Here is a 16,227-nt window from a genome sequence, read left to right on the forward strand (position 1 = left end):
AACTTTTGCAGGAGTTTAATGTCTGTATTTAATTTCTCTACATCATTTCAGAATGATTAGAAATACACTGTTGGTTTAAATGAAAAGGACTGGAAATCAGTGTTTTCCTAAGGCACAAATTGCCAAGCAGTTTTTCAGTAGGCCCCCATTAAGCACAGAATTGCAAAATACTGCAGAGAGGCACTTGTCCATACAGTAGAGTGTCAAATTCATTTCTATTCATTCTTGGGCTTTTTTTTCCCCAATGAAAAGCACTTAGGACATGAATGAAAGGGGTTTTTTTTTCTCCTAAAGATGTATGTTTAAAGAAAGAAAAAAAAAAAAGAAAAAGATTTATAGACCTACAAAAGTGGAATGTAAAATAGAATATTAATAGGATTTGTGGGTATGACAGATTGGGATTGCTATCATTCATTTTCAAAACCCTTGAAGTCATTTGGTACTTGACTAATTATTCTGTTAACATCATTTTGGATATTGAACTATTTTTAATGGTCTTTTGGATGGCTCAAATTACATATTTGAACTGGTGTGCTATTTTCACTGTTACACAGAGATTTGGCTTTCCATTTGGTATCTGATTGGTGGGGAGAGCAGTAGGAAGAACAAGAGTATTGGCGTAGGAAGTCACCCACTGTCGGTATTAGAGGCATATAAAGAAAATACATGTTTCGGGCTTTGAGGTCAAAATGAAATTTTTATGTAGAATCAGGTGAACTTAAAAGGTGAGCTGCTAATCTCTGAAGTTTAAACAGATACTGTACAGAGTGTTTTAACATACTTAATAACAAAAATTGCTACAGTTAGCCATTCTGAAGGTCATTTTCTTTTGACATCTGTCAAATTACACAATCTTGAATTTTGCTACAAAGCATAATGCTGTCAAACTTAAATAGAAATATTCCAGAATATTTCTGTTGTTTTTTAAGGTAAATGGGCCCCATTTACATTAGTGCTTTGATGTTAAATTCTTTGCTGCACATCAGAGAACAGTTGCTTCTTCCCTGGAGCAAGTTTTCTTTCTTCTCCTTCCCCCACCCTTTGATTTTTTTTTTTTATTTTTTTTTATTTTTCTTTTTTATCTAACTAATTATGGAGGATCAGCTTATGTATGGCCATCATTTAGTTAGTTGCAGGCATTTTGAAAAATGATTACTTCATAGCTAGTACCCTAACCAGATTTCTTAAATCTACTTTTCTATTAGTGAATATGGGTGTACATATATAAACCTCTATTCTAAGAGTTATGTTTGTGGGGCTTTTGTTGTTTGTTCTTGTTTTGGGGAGAGGGAAATCAAATTGAAACACTACTGAATCAGTCAAAAAACTGTAAATCATATATAGATGAACAGGATTTCACTATCCATCCTTAACTCTTACAGATCTATCCACGCTTACGTTTCAACGTTTCAGGAGTTAGTTTTCCTATTAATTTTGTAGCATAATTGCAATCTAAGTCTCGATCCAAAAATCACCATTCTGAAGCTGGAAGATATGCACATATTTGTACTGTTCCAAAAAATTCTTAACGGTTGCACTTTTGATGAAGATTCAAGATGTCCTTAACGCCTTTACGGACGTTGATGGAAGGTGAAGTTGTCCGTGTGCCTGCCAACCCCATAGTGCAGCTAAAGTTGCTGTCGACACTGGAGGTGGCCGTACTGGTGAGCAGCCCCCAGGGCTGCTTAGGGCATGTGTTCCGTCGAGTGGAACTAGAGCTAAAAGTCCCCTCTAATACCTTTTATGCCTTAAAAATAACATATAAAAACTTTGTACTTAGGGTAGGACGCGGTATGCTTTTGCGGTGTGGTCCCATCGTAGATCCTTTGCTCTTCTATTCTTAGTAATGGTGTTTCATGAAAGGAGAAAATGCGAAGCAGACTGTGTTAAAATAGCACCCATTAATTCAGATACTACATCTGTAGTGCTAATACCATTTTTAATTTTTACGTGAAATGTTTTGATGAAGTTGGTGCAGTTTTGCTCAGCAACCACAATATGATGCTTTAAGGCTTGTTATAGAATTACAGTTGGTTTTTAAAACCAATTAACTGTAACAAGGACATAATCTTTTTAATGCAAAAGTCCTCACTGTAATATAAAATAACTGCATGTAAAATTGTCGTAATCAGATAATTTTAGCTAAAATATGTATTAACTGTGTGAAACTAAACAGAAGCTAATTTTTGAATCAGTGGAATTCATCTATGGCTTATCCAATTTAAACCTTTTTATTATAAAAAATGGATATTACAATTGATATTTCTGACAAGTTTTTGCCGAGTGTGAATTTCAAGAGCTACCTCTCCTACATGGAAAACTAGTTTAAGACCATTAACTATATTTGCAGTGCTGCCCATTGCTATAAAAAGAGTTAGACTTTAATGAATACTGGCTGACCCTCCAAATGTTCCCCTTCCAGTTGGATTCTTACTCATTATGTTTCTGAAATAACATGTAACCTGAAAGTGAGGGAATGCCCTTAAAATAATACAGAAGCAGCTTATGCTTCATACAATGGACGAGCTGAGCAGCCTGTTATAAAAGGAGCAGCCCAGGAAACTGCTGCTTGTGTACGCCATGCCGTTTGTAACCTTCTCGTTTGTCAAGATAAACGTAATATAAATCTTCCACCATGTTCACTGTACACAGCTATGCGTATTTACTTTGCTGTAAGTCATTCCTTAAAAAAAAAAAAAAAGTAAAAAGGCGCTTTTTTGTGTGTAGCAGTGCTATATGTGCCCCAGGGGAGTAGGTTTATGCCTCCCTAGGCTGCAAAGCAACAGCCTATAGTCAAGAGGTGTTAAATTAGTTTAGTCGCAGGTTTTAAAAAGGGAGAAGTTTTATATTTCTGCAGTAGAAGACGACAGTGGAAAAGAGTGTTCCTGTGCATCACCATGAATTAGATCTTTTCAGCTGACCAGTGTGCTATAACGTGTAGAAACCGTCTTCTGCAGAGCTTCGCTGGTGCTACCTGTGCAGTTTGTGATGATGCAAGACCTGTACAGTGTTACAGATGTGGAGAGAAAAGCTGAAGTCAGCAGGTGCCCATGGTTTTTAGTGCCACAGGGTCGAGATAGCCGGTTGTAGACACCTAGGGCCGGTCTGAATGTGGTTTTGCCATCTCCGGTGAAAGTTTTGGTAGCTCAGTACTTCTGAAAATCAGACCCCCCAGATAAGGATGTTTGGGACTGGAAGTAAATGCAAGAATTTGTGGTTTGTTGATGACTGGGAGACAACTTATAAATATTTTTGCTAATTGGAATTTTTTAAAGCCATTATAAAATAAGATGTTGTAATTGCCTTTAAATAAACCATTAAGATATACTTTCTTTGCCTTCAGTTAGGAATAAAACACTCAAATTCAGTATATCTTTCTTTTGGATCGCCTCTGTCATTTCTATCAGAGGTCATCCTGGTTCTACTCAGTGTGAATAAACAAGTTCTAATTTGTTTATGGAAGTTATAAGTGTGTTTTTAATTATTTATTGGGATTTCTTCTATGGGTTCAGGAGGTTATAAAGCTGCTTTTATGAAAGATGAAGACTTTTACCCCAGGCAAGTTGAGTGAGAGCAGCTGTAATGTGATCTTCTTAGCAGTGCCTTGCTGACTAGCATCTCTCCCTTTCTGGGAGTAACAGTAATTTATACTATTAGGGTAATTTATTTTTTACTTTTTTCCCCTAAAGATAAACTGGCAGTTTCAGTCACTTTATGATATGCAGTGGTGGTAAAACGTAATCTGAAACTAGACAACAATACAGTGGAAAGAGTGTTAGCATGGGTCAGCCCGAGTACAAAGAGAAATGGAGCATGCATAGAGCTGTCTGGCATAACTGCTTCTGTGTTACTGCTCTCTTTTTATTTATGCAGCCCCACAATATGCCCTTACAGTGTTTGTGGCACACTTTAAATGATAAATGTAGAAGAGGTGGAATTTAATTTGTCTGGTGCTCCAGAAGTCTTGTATATGCTGTTTTAAACCAGTATGTAGTGTGCCATTATCTCCGTTTATAACAAAAACCCACCAAAACATGTGTTCTCAAAAATTATGCAAAAATTTGGTAATTGGTTTTGGTTAACTTTTTTAGTAGGTTTCTTAGTACCAAAAAACAGATGAAGTATAGACCTCCATATGTTTCATAGTCTTGGAATTTGAAGGAATTCAAGATCTTCAATTGCAGTATCATGTAAACTTTAAGATTATTTTTAACTGGCTGTAATATACTTATATTAAGCTGCACCATCCATAAGTGCCTGGATTGTATAGGATGATTTGAGCCCTATCATGCTTGGTGGTGATTTGCAACACTCTGCAACGTTAAGCTCCTAAATTTATAGTCCAGTAAAATCAATAAGACTATTTGCTTGACTGAAACCCCTGGTGTTTGCAGAAACGGAGTTTCAGTCTTGCAACCGGATCCAAGCAGGGTTCAGAGGCTTCGGGGGGGGGGGGCCGTGGCTTCTGTGGTCCCCCAAAACAGGCGCTGGCACACAGGCAGCTGAAGGAGCATGTGTTTGTGTGCTGGACGCTGTGCCGTAAAACTAAGGACGACAGATCAAAGATTTGAACACGAGGTCAGATAGATTTTGAAAACTTAATCAGCTTAAACTTGCTTCAGAACTCAGCTTCGTAATATTCTGTCCCCCTAAGAAAATATTTTTCTTAGACACCTGTCCTCAAATTTTAGAGCCAAGAACGCGAGAACGCTTAGCAGTTCATCTGAGGACAGCATTTTGAGGCTGGGCTATCAGTATAATACCATGGCACTTTGCAAGAAAAACGTAGATCAGAACTGTGTCCTGAAATTAAATTGTATTTATTTTTTAATTATTGTTGTTATCGAATAACTGCTGAAACTAAATTATTTGAGGAAAAAACCTTAAGAGGTTTTTTTCCCCAGAATTGTAGAAATATTTGCTTATTGGATTCCAATTAGAGAAATATTTGCTTATTGGATTCCAATATGACAAAGCAGCCTTGTTTTCAGTTTGTTTTATTCTTCATCTTTGACTTGTGGGATTAAAAAAAAAAAAAAAAAAAAAAAGCTAGGAAAAGGAAGGAGCGGTACGTCCAAGAGCTCCCGGTTGGTTCAGCTGCGCGCTGCGTCGATTTTCAGTGTAATCACCACCTTTAAATAGGAAGAGACGTGCAATGGGACAAAAGGCAGTTGCAGACACCAAGCCAAGACATGAAGTTGTGTCCTCCATGTCGCGTTGTACCCTGGCAGCCTGTGCCTGGGGCTTTCTCCTTGCCTTTTCCCTCCGTTCAGAAACAAAGTCACCCTGATAAACTCATGTGCATGTTGCCTCCTTTCCCTGCCACGCACACGCTCACTCACTCATTTTTTTCTTTTTTTTTTTTTTTTTTAATCCGCAGAAGTCTTTATGTTTTTCTAATAATTGGCAGCAGAGGTACAGTTTCTCCCCTCTTTTAAGTGATGAATAGTTGGCCTGAGATCAAAGGCAAGCCCTTGCGGTTTTTTGGCTGCCACAAAAGGGCGTTGGAGTTGGCGCGGGTCCCAGCCGCTCAGCGATAGGCATGCGGATGAGGTGCCAAGCGGAGGGGTCGGTGGCAAAGTGTCTGTACACGTTCTTCGTCTGAGCTAATCTGGTTGCCTTTTGTGTGTGTTTCAGGCAAACAGCCGGCTGAAGCAGGCTGAGAAGGAGTACAGTCAGAAGCTGGCTAAATCCTCGCAGGTAGGTAGCGAGAAGGCAGGAACCTCAGGTGACGCCATTTGTTGAAAAGTGTAATTACTTCTGCTCTTAAGCAGAGGTCTTGACGAGAAGAGATGCCGTAACCGTTTCCCAAATCAAACATCCAGTGTCTTTCTTGCAGATTTTAACCTTTCAAAAACCACACAGCGTTAAGCTGACTAGAAGAAATGGGTGGGGATTTTCTTCAGTTCTAAATTTCATCTTTTGTATCTAATTTTTCATCTCCCGAGGACCCAAGAGGACCGAGTCCTCCCTCAGTCAGTGGGAAGGGAAGGCGAGGTGCCCCGTCAACCAGCACAGCTCATAAAATCAGGAGCAGTTGCACAACAAGGACTTGCCTTTCGTGTCACAAGGCGGTGTTTGCCCACACGGCCGATGGCAGGATGGCGGTCCCAACTGTGCCATCTTGGTGTTTATCGTTGCTCCTAGCCAGTTCAACATTTCTGCCCAAAATAACACCCTGAAGAGTGTCAGTGTCCTGAAAGCAAACCGGTTTTGACTTGAGTTTTTGTTCTTCAGAGTAGTCTTTTGAACATGGCAGATGAAAATGTGTGTTGAATTTACATGGATGCTTAAAAATGATAAGATGGGACAATTTTTAAATATTTCAGTTTTCAGTTTGATTGACAGGTAGTACTGAAGTGTGAAAAATGATGGAGATGCAACCAGAAGTTAAGCTTTTAATAATAAGAAAATTGCCACGAGGATTTATGTGGAGGTGTCATTCTTCTCATTCCTCCCAACCACAGCAGAATGCCTGCCTTTCACTTGCAAAGTGCCTTTTCAGCAATAGTAATAACTATGTAATAATACTCTTTTAAAAAATCAATAAAAACGCTGCAAGGAATGGTTTAGAAGCCTCCAAACTAGGCAGAGATGGTCAGTGAGATGATGACAAGAACTTGCGAACTTTATTACAAGCACTTTAAAATATTTTAAGCTCCTGATTTTAGCTTTTCAGCTACCATTGAGTCTCACTGTCTGTAAAACTTGTCCAAAACTTTGGCTTTAGTTATTTCAGTGAAATTTCATTGGACTATCACAGTTTTTCACACCACATTTTTTGAGACTCCATTTGTCAGAATCATTGTTAAATGTATTTTTACGTTATATTTCTGAAACCTAACGTGTATTTCCTGCACAGTTGTTTGCATACAGAGAGGTTGTGGCATCTCCATCCTTGGAGATAACTCAAAACCTGACGGGACATGATCCTGAGCAACCTGCTCTGGGTGACCCTGCTTTGAGCTGGTCCCTTCCACGATTGTGGAATTTATCACATTCTGTGATAAATCAGAGAGAGTGCTCTCCTAAATGCCTTTTTAGTAATTTGTTGAGAGCCTTATTTATAAAGAAAGAAAGAAGCAACAATAACAAAAGAAGCCCTGTTTTTTTATCTTGCCATCTGAACCTGAATAGCAGAAAATTGATAAAGCTCAAAAAGTAACATTTAATGCATACCAGACCTTAAGGAAGAGATCCCTTTAACTGCTAACTCTATTTTACCTTTTGTCATTGTCATTTTTATGCTATTGTCATGCCTAGTGAGTGTAATCAAAAGTCAGTCTTTCTATGCCAGACATAGTTTACTGTCAGAACAAAAATGGGTCTTGGTCCATTCGTTAAAAACTGGTGGAATACTTTAAGCATTTCTGAATTTTTAAACAAGGGGTGAGGGAAATTGCTTTAATTGTTATAGTGGGAACACCGAGGTAGTGTAGAGCAAGGTAAAAACTATTTAAGCTGGATGTCATAATAAATTCTCTCGGACTGAAATCTATTACCCTGTAAAATAGAAAAATTCTGAGACTTTTTTTTTAAGCTAGGCATTGCTGTAGCTAATACACTGTTCTCTTTACTAGGGAGGGATGGACCCAATGACCAGAACTGGCATTTCTCTGCGCTTTCTGTGGCAGACACAACACATACATCATATGTCAGGGCTATTTGGCACAATAAAGGAGTTTCACCCTGATGTCTGAATTTCTTTACTTTTGTGGGTTTGAATCAAATCCCTAAAGTTACTTGAACATCGGGGTTTTTTGTAGCTCAGTATTAATAATAGGTCAATTGCAACTTTTCTTGTGGTCATGTTGCTGACAACATCTGTCTAATCTTACTCTCTGTGGCCTCTTGGAACATTCACTTTTAACACCCACACAGAGAAGATATTTCAAGAAATTTCCTCTGAAGTTTATACAAAGTAAACAGATTCTTTTCTCTGAAAAGTACTGTACAAAGCAGATCTTTCTCCATCGATTCATGCTGAAATTTCCTTGTATGCATTTCAGAACTCCTATGCTAGTCCAGGGTCTCTTACCCAGTAAAAGCTTTAAATTTCACTTTTGTGTTATATTAAAGGGCTTGTTATTTTGTTTTCTTTTTTAAAAAGTGACAAAATGGAACATACACAAAGTGGTAGAGGTTTGCATGGCTTCAAGTTGTTATCTTAATAATGTGTATGATCCATCGCTTTCTCCTGCTTTCTCGCTGCATGTGTTACACACCTAGCAAAGCCAAATTTGTGCAAATTGTGTGTCATCTAAATGATGATCTGAATTGCAAAACCAGTGATACTGCTTAATTCTGCCTAAAGAGTTTCACCTATCCAGATAATCTCTAAACTTTGGCCCATTGATCTCATTAAGAGCAAATAGCCTTCCTTTTGACTGTTACATTATCTTTTTTAATATGTATTTGTTTTTAGAAAAGAAATACAGAAATATCCATGTAGGTTTTACTCATAATCTTTGTTACTCTCTGGGGTTTTCAGGTAGTAAAATAGATAAATAAATTTAGAGTAGAGTTTTAATCAGTCCTTTTCCCCTTCCCCAGTGGTTCTAGTACTTTCATTTGTAGAGTATTTCTTATTACGTTAGTCCTAGCCTATTAGCAGTTCTAAAAAACCCCCCATTTTTTCCTAAATAACTGTGATGTTAATAGAGTTAAACGTTTCTCTACTGATCAGGAGGCCATGCAAACACACAAGTCTGAGCACTCTGGTAGTCTCTCCCTGAACTCCCTGTGCGCTGAAGTGCTTTTAGACCTGGACTGTATTATGCTGTTGCAGCAGCTTAACCTTAAGCTTGAATACATACATTGAAGTCAGTGACTCTCCCATATGTTTAAGTGCTTTGCTGGGCGATGACTTACATGTCAGCATAAAATTCTGTAAACATGCCTGAAGGATCAGGTTTAGTTATGACTTTCCACAGTGATAAAAAAGGTGAAACAAGTACATTTCAACAAATCACGAGCAAATCATGTAAAAGGTCTAGTTTAAGGGTCTTGGACACTGAATCAGGTCCCTGCTGATTTGTCAGCAGAATATGCTTCTCTCAGCGGCTCAGAAATTTCACTATGAAGTTTAAATTTCAGTCCCGTATTTAAATTTGGGTTTTTTTCTCTCTGCAGTATCAAACTATAAAGAATCCTTCTAGAAAATGAACTCCACCATCACTATGTAAATTTGCAGTACTGGTTCCAGTGCAGTGGAAGACTGGAAACATGCTCTATTTTGAAGATCACAGATGTGCTTTGTTCTCATGAGTAAATATTTTGGAATGTCATAGTGGAAAACCCTTCCAAATATTTTGTGTTCAGCAATTTTTGTCATTCGCAGCCTTACTATATTCCTTTTCTCCGCGTGGAATTTCACGCTTGCCAGTGTATAATTTGCTAATTTCAAATATTTAGCTTGCACAGCAGAGTTTGCCAATGCCATGCTTGTACTGACCATAAAAACATGCAAAATACATGCCTTTTACTGAAGAGAGATTTAGCATGCTGTTTTCTTTTTAGATCATAGCTGAACTTAAGACAACCATTTCCTCTCTGACAGAGGAGAACAGCCGGCAGCAGCTTGCCGCCGAGCAGCGGCTCCAGGAAGTTGTACACAAGTTTGAAGATAAGAAGCAGCAGCTGATTACAGATAATGACAGAGCAATCAAGGTAATCTGGGGATTTTAGTCACTGATGCTACTGGCTGTTTGAGTGTAATTAAAAGTTCCGCAGTGGGCAGATGAATGCAGGTATCGTTCCTGTTCACACAGCGCTCACTAATTCCATTCGCTGGACTTTGACTTTGATGTAGCTGATGACTCAGGCTCTCCTTCCTCTGGCTGCTCATATGCCTGCATAAAACGTTTGGGTTTGGCGAGTCTAATCCATCCACTTCAGTCAAATACTTGAAACTTTCCTGTTCTTTCTTTTCATATTGACTCAGATATTTTAATGTATTTTCAGCACTTTTATGCAGCGCTTTCGGTACTTGAAAAAAAGGTGAAAAGTAGGAGAGCCGAGTTGCGGCACCTGAGAGCCAGCAGTATGGCACGGGCTGTGGCTTGGTTTTCACAAGACATTCTCAACTTTCATGCTTAAGGAAAGTATGCTCTTAAGTTCCATTGAAAACTATATGCAAAAATCTGTGCTAAATATGAAGGGAATAAAGTATTTTTTTATTTGTAACTTTTTTCCTACGTATTTTGCATCAGAGTTGCATTCTCTGGCCTTTTTCAAAGAAGCTTTAAGAGGCTGTGGGTTCTGAATATTCAAACTCTTCCTTGCTGCTCTGACACCCCAATTCAAAGTGGCTGCAGAGAATCCCACCTGCAGAAGAAAGCAGAATTATTTTTGAAAGCATTTTTCCTTTCAGAGTAGTAGAGCGCAATGGAAAAATTCTGAAACGATGTAATCTGCTAGGGTTGACAACGAAAACACTTCATTAAAAGTTGTATAGAAGAAGGAAATTCCTTTTTTTCTTCGTAGACGTTTACTAGTACAAAACAAAGAATTACATTGTTAAATCTAGAAACTCATGAAAAAAAATGAACTCCTACAGTTTTTCTAACTTTTTGTGCTGAAAAGAAACCATGGGAGTTTTTACATGTTAGAACCATCTGATGTTCAATTATGGTACAGTTAATGTTGTCCTCTATACTTGAATGATTTGCATAATGAAATTAGGTTGACATTACTATCTCATCATCTGCAGAGTGTTCTTTTTCCTTTCTTTCATAAATTCTTTAATGATTGGGGTTTTTTTCCTTAAGGAAAATGTCTGCCTTTATTTGTGTGTTTGTTGAGGAACGGAATTTTCTTTCCAATCATTCTTTAGTCTCTTCTGTCAAAGGTATAACCAGAAAAATGTTGGCTATAATCTGTTACCCAAATTGAATCACCAGGGGTAGTTTTTATAATCACTAGGGTCTGCAAATAGAAGGTAGTTAAATCACGTTATTTTGGGGTACAGGTGGATTTTTGCCACTTAGGAAAATGTACTATTTGTAGTTCTCCACTTTTCCAGTGGTCATCTAGATATAGAGAAACCCTGTGACAGTGGAATAGTCTTCCATATAGTCAGAAATATGCTGTAATTCAAGTTATCATGCATGATACCTTCTTGAGTTATATATTTGAAAAACATGGTTTAGACTGTTTACCAGCTTTTTTCTTAGCACCTGGTGCAAATGCTACTGTTGAATTTATGGATTCACACAAACTATGTTCAGTGGAAATAATTTGGCTGTTGGTAACAACAGTTTTTGAACACTAATGATTATAGGTTGTATGAAAATCCTTCTCCATGTAAATCTGTGTTGAGCTATTGTAAACTTAATTTTGATGTCATTACCTCACAATGTAGTGAAATACATAAAAACCACGGGGGACTTCTGCAGAGGGTTTCTGAGCAGCATCCCAGAGAGTTTTTAGCACTGGTGCTGCGAGTATGTTTTGTACGAGTTGGTCAGCTTAGGGAAGAAATTGCAGGAGCTGTTATGCTTGAAGTTCATGAACTTCATTTTGTATCATTAATATTGTACTTTTAAAAAAGTCTTCCTTTGAAATCACTGATTTAATGGAAATTTACTGAAAGCCAGATACCCAAACAGAAAATTCATAGGAAGGTGAACTGCTGTGTATACTTCTGGAAACAGAAAGAGGTGGTTTTAATATTTAATCACTAAGTATTTTTAAGAACCATGCATACTTCTAGATGAGCATATGCAGGAATACTTTGCTTTTTAATAGCCTGGGGCAAAAAAAAATTGGTGAAAGTGGAATCCTAGATGTCCTGTAGATGGGGAACATCCAACCTAGGGCAAGCTGAAAGACCTTCAAGGGATTATTAAAGAAACATTCTAAAAACAAAGCAATTCTTAATATAGCATAAGCCTTTGAGAAGACTTAATATAGAATAAGCTATTAAAAAGACTATCGTTAAAAAACGGGCATTTGCTAAATATAACATTGATTTAAACTAACATTGAGGAACAGATTGCAATTTCCTTTATATGGTATTGGGTGACTTCCTGTAAGACCTTCCAATTATTATTTCCTTTCAAAGGGAGAAATACATTTTTACAGAAACCAACTGGCTCTCAGAGAAGCTTTGGATTTAGTCACTAAAGTGATATCCAGATGTGGATGCCATAATAGATGATTTTGATGTTAATTCAAATTCCTGACTCTCTTTGCTAGAGATTTCTAAGTTGTTATTATTTCAGAATTGTATCTATCTCCTTAATCTTGATTATTTTTTAAAATAGTATCTTAAACATTAGTGAAAAAGAATAAATGAAACTTTTAAGAACATTTTCCTTCTTTTGATGACCTAAAACCCCAGTCTGCACAACCCTTTTTGGCTTCAGATGGCCTCAGTTTGGGCCAGTTTGAGACAAATGCTTAAAGTACTTGGCTTAAAGTACACCGTGATTTGTCTGGCCCAAGGGCAAGTCAAACTTTGTGCCATCAGAGTCATAAAATCAGGATAAAATTTTGGCTCATCACATTCCTTTCTCGTGGCTTATAAGGTAACCAATTTGGATGCCATCGTGTCGCAAAGTCTAATAGCAAAGACCTTGGCAGCAGCGCTCTGACAAGGCATCGAACAACCGAGCGGCTCCCGTCGCTGCCGTTCCGCTGCTGTTGAGTTTGTGCCTGTTGGGATTACGACAGTGTTGGCACAGAGAGCGATCCCAAAAGCACAGCTCACCCTTCAGTGCCGCATAGATATCTTTGCTTTGAACTTACCAGGACTTGTATTCTTTGGAGCAGAGTACAAGGACACTGCAATTGGCCTGGCGTGGGGCAAATCCAGCAAAGCTCACCTGGTCCCTCTGCCGTGCCTCGCCTGTGATGTGCTTACACTTCAAAGATCAGGAACCATTGGTTTAGACCATGGGATTAGTTGAGAGCACAATTATATTAATGCCCTGCAGATGCTTGGAAAAGCGGCTTAAATTGCCATTTCTGTTAACCCATTTGTGATGCTTCAGACCGGGATTTCGGAAGGCACCCTCCAGTAAGGGTTTGGGTGCTGAACTCCTGAGAATGTCTATGCAGGAGCTACGCTGGTCACTGAAGTGTAGTGTAAACTTATTAAGGCTAAATTTAAACTAGCTTTCTTGCAATCCGATAGCAATCTAGCCACAACAACCCGAAGCTCAATACAGTCAAACGGTCAGAGCATTTACCTAACTTTGCTGCTGCTTTTGGCAGTGGTTACTGGCTGGGCTTGGCGCTAGCATAAAGTTGATTGCATTGTAGAGATACCTTGAGGTTATTTATGAAATCCCAGCCTTAGTTTTTTTTTATGAAATCCTTTTGGATTCTGGGATTGAAAGTGCAAAACAGTTCCTGGGATTGGAACTGCAAAACATGTTCAGAGCATTTTAATGTAGAAGTTGATGGCAAGTGGGGACTCCACATCAAAAAGTAGATTCTGGAAAGAAATGGATGATGGAGAGCACACAGTGACAAACCCACAACAGAAAAGGGAGAAAATGGTGCTTTTTTGCCAGCGGAACCACATTTGTTGTTTGGCTCATGTTACAGATTCTAGGATTCTGTTTTATCCCCTGAATTAACACCAAAATTTCATTAGCAAAACATGGTTTGAAGATGACATATTTCAACACTTTGTGTGTCAGCCAGCTTATGATCAGATTAATTCTGTTAATAAATAAAACTTAAAAGATTTCTAGGAAAGAATGCCATAAAATAATGTTCCCCTTCGTGTGAAAAATTTCAAAACAGTTGGTTTTCTTTGTTATGTTTAAAAATGTTGAGAGGGGGAAAAAAATCAAAAGTGTATTTTATAGCCATAGCAGAACAAAGGAGAAAACTTCTGGTTTTAAATTGTCTGGGCCTATGTGGGCATTGAATATTCTCAACATCATCATATATTTGTTAGATGCTGTTGTATCTTGGAGCAAAAAGATAATTTCCTCTATGCAAAGTTTGGACTGAGGGTTTTATCAACACAGTGAAATTTTTCAACGCAACTATAACAAAATACTTAGGCTGCTAGAGTTATGCTTGAGTCAGTCCTTGTGTGGGCTACTCTGTTTCCTTTTATTCTGGAATACTGTCTCCACAGGGTAGGGCTTACACTGATATCACCCTACCCGTCTGCCACCCAGCCCACCTCTCCGGGCTGCCCGTGTCCCGCTGCACCAGGGCAACGTGCCCGGCCGTGTGTCCTTCTGGTTTGATTTGCATAATCCCCCCTCCCTTTCATGTTTGGTTCCCGCTAAAAGTAAAACAACTTATTTTAAACCTTGGGATATTTTAAAGCATTCAGAACATTTCTTTAAGGGCACCTGATATCTTTGTTTCCAGAAAGTAGCTGTCAAAATATACTGATGGTATTTACAAACGTCTCTAAAATGCAGTGTTTCAGAAAAACTGTGGTTTTAAAAATCCCGTGAACAAGCTAATTTTGTGTGTAGTTATATTTTATTATCAACCATGTTTATTAGCAAATTCCACTTGTAATTACAAATAATATTTTGTATTAAAAGAAAAAGCATGTTGGAACTATGGGAACACTAACTGAGTGACTGTAGTCCTGCCGAAGTATTTAGTCCATTGTCCTCAAAATACCTTTTGGAATACCACCATTGTACTCTGCAATAGCCAATGTTGGGTTTAGTAAGAAATAAATAATACTGATTTGTTGGTTTAAAAGTCCCAAGCAAAGCTAACTCTCAGTCTTTTAGATGTCCTTAATAGTGCTTATTAAAGGAGGAGAGGCATCAGAGAGCATACAACCTAAATTGAGCTGATCTAGAGTGAAGACAAGAAGCATTTTTGGTCCTGTCTTACAAAGGGGACACTGGAGGGCAGAGCCTTGAATTTGTCCCACGTTTGTGGCAAAGATAGAAATTAACTCAGGACTTCTAAGCTCCGCGTCCGTGCGTCAGTCGGTGCATCAGCCCTTCCACAAGAACAGTTTCAGGATCCAAACAGTAACAAAACCGTACAGTGCTGTATGGTTGGAGTGATTCTGGGAGCGAGATTGCCTGGTGTTAAAGCCACATCTGACAAATACACTTGCAGTCTCGTCAGACCCTTTTGAGAAAGCTGGGCCAGTTCAGTTCTTTACCTTTTTGTTAAGGCTGCTGACAAGTTTCCAAGCCATGGCAAATAAGGGGGGAACAATTTACATGTTCAGCACTTTCTTTGTATTTACAGCGGAAAGACTGTAATGGCTGGTTGTTCAGAAGGCTGTGACCATGTGTAACTGATAGCACAGAGGATGTTAATTAGGAAAAAAAAAAACCTGAAAGCTTAGTGTAAACTAAAAATGAAAATCTAGAACTTAGGCTAAAGTAAAGACATATTGCTTCAAGGACTTTTTGTTAAATGAGTCTTGACTTGCTGCCTTCTCCAGCGCAGATTGATGCAGTAGTGTTAGCTGTTATAATCTAGACTACAGTTGAATAGCTGCGTAATAAACTTTTGTCAATAAGACCCACATTATTTAAGCTTTTTTTATATAAGCTTTTTTTAAAAATATTTTATTGTATTTTTTATTTTAACTTGGTTGAAGGTGGGTTTTTTAGCTAAGAGCGCCTGTAAAAAGGAGATGAGCATTTCACTGTTGAAGCTGACACTGACTCATGTCTTACAAGACATCTGGTCAGAACATGCATTAGTGTTTGTGATGGTTCGATGGCCACAGACATGCCAAATTCTGTCAGTCATTGAAGATCTTCAGAGATGCGTATGTCACAAAGTTCTCCAGAGGGATGTCAAATCCCTCTAATTGCTTCTGTGGCTAAACATTACCATGATAAACTACATGGCATGGTGAAATAAAGAGTTTTAAGGGACTATCTTTGATGTTAAATACATGGAGTCATTTTTCATGGATCTCTGTTTGTCGCTGACTTTATAATATTACTAGTAACTCTGCAGTGTCTTTTATTAGTGGGGAATGACAAGGCACCAACATTTGTACCTTAGCATTGTAAAGCAGACATTAACATTTACCAGGCAAATAACATTATCTTGCTCATAATTTCCTATATTCTGTTTGATCAACAAAGGAAGTGGTGTCTTCCAAAAGGATAGGTAAATGAAATCTGCAGGTCTTTTATAGTTTTGCTTTCTCTTTTACATGGGGTTCAAAATCTGAAGCACCTGTTTTTCACAGTCTTTGTGTATATGAATACTGGTTTCACCCACATTCTGTCTGTTAGAGAAATGAGGGGTTAGCCCCAA

At 38.2% G+C, this 16,227-nt stretch overlaps 1 protein-coding gene across 1 annotated transcript in view; it reads left to right on the forward strand.

Moving 5' to 3' along the window:
• CEP112 (centrosomal protein 112) overlaps nt 1–16,227 on the forward strand; it is a 175,211-nt gene that overhangs the window by 122,814 nt on the left and 36,170 nt on the right. Inside the window, exons 22-23 of the mRNA XM_049812666.1 lie at nt 5,638–5,700; nt 9,520–9,669. Coding sequence (XP_049668623.1) covers nt 5,638–5,700; nt 9,520–9,669 — 213 coding nt within the window. The remainder of the gene's footprint in view (nt 1–5,637; nt 5,701–9,519; nt 9,670–16,227) is intronic.

This window comes from Accipiter gentilis, chromosome 10, assembly GCF_929443795.1.
Source record: "Accipiter gentilis chromosome 10, bAccGen1.1, whole genome shotgun sequence".
NCBI lineage: Eukaryota > Metazoa > Chordata > Aves > Accipitriformes > Accipitridae > Astur > Astur gentilis.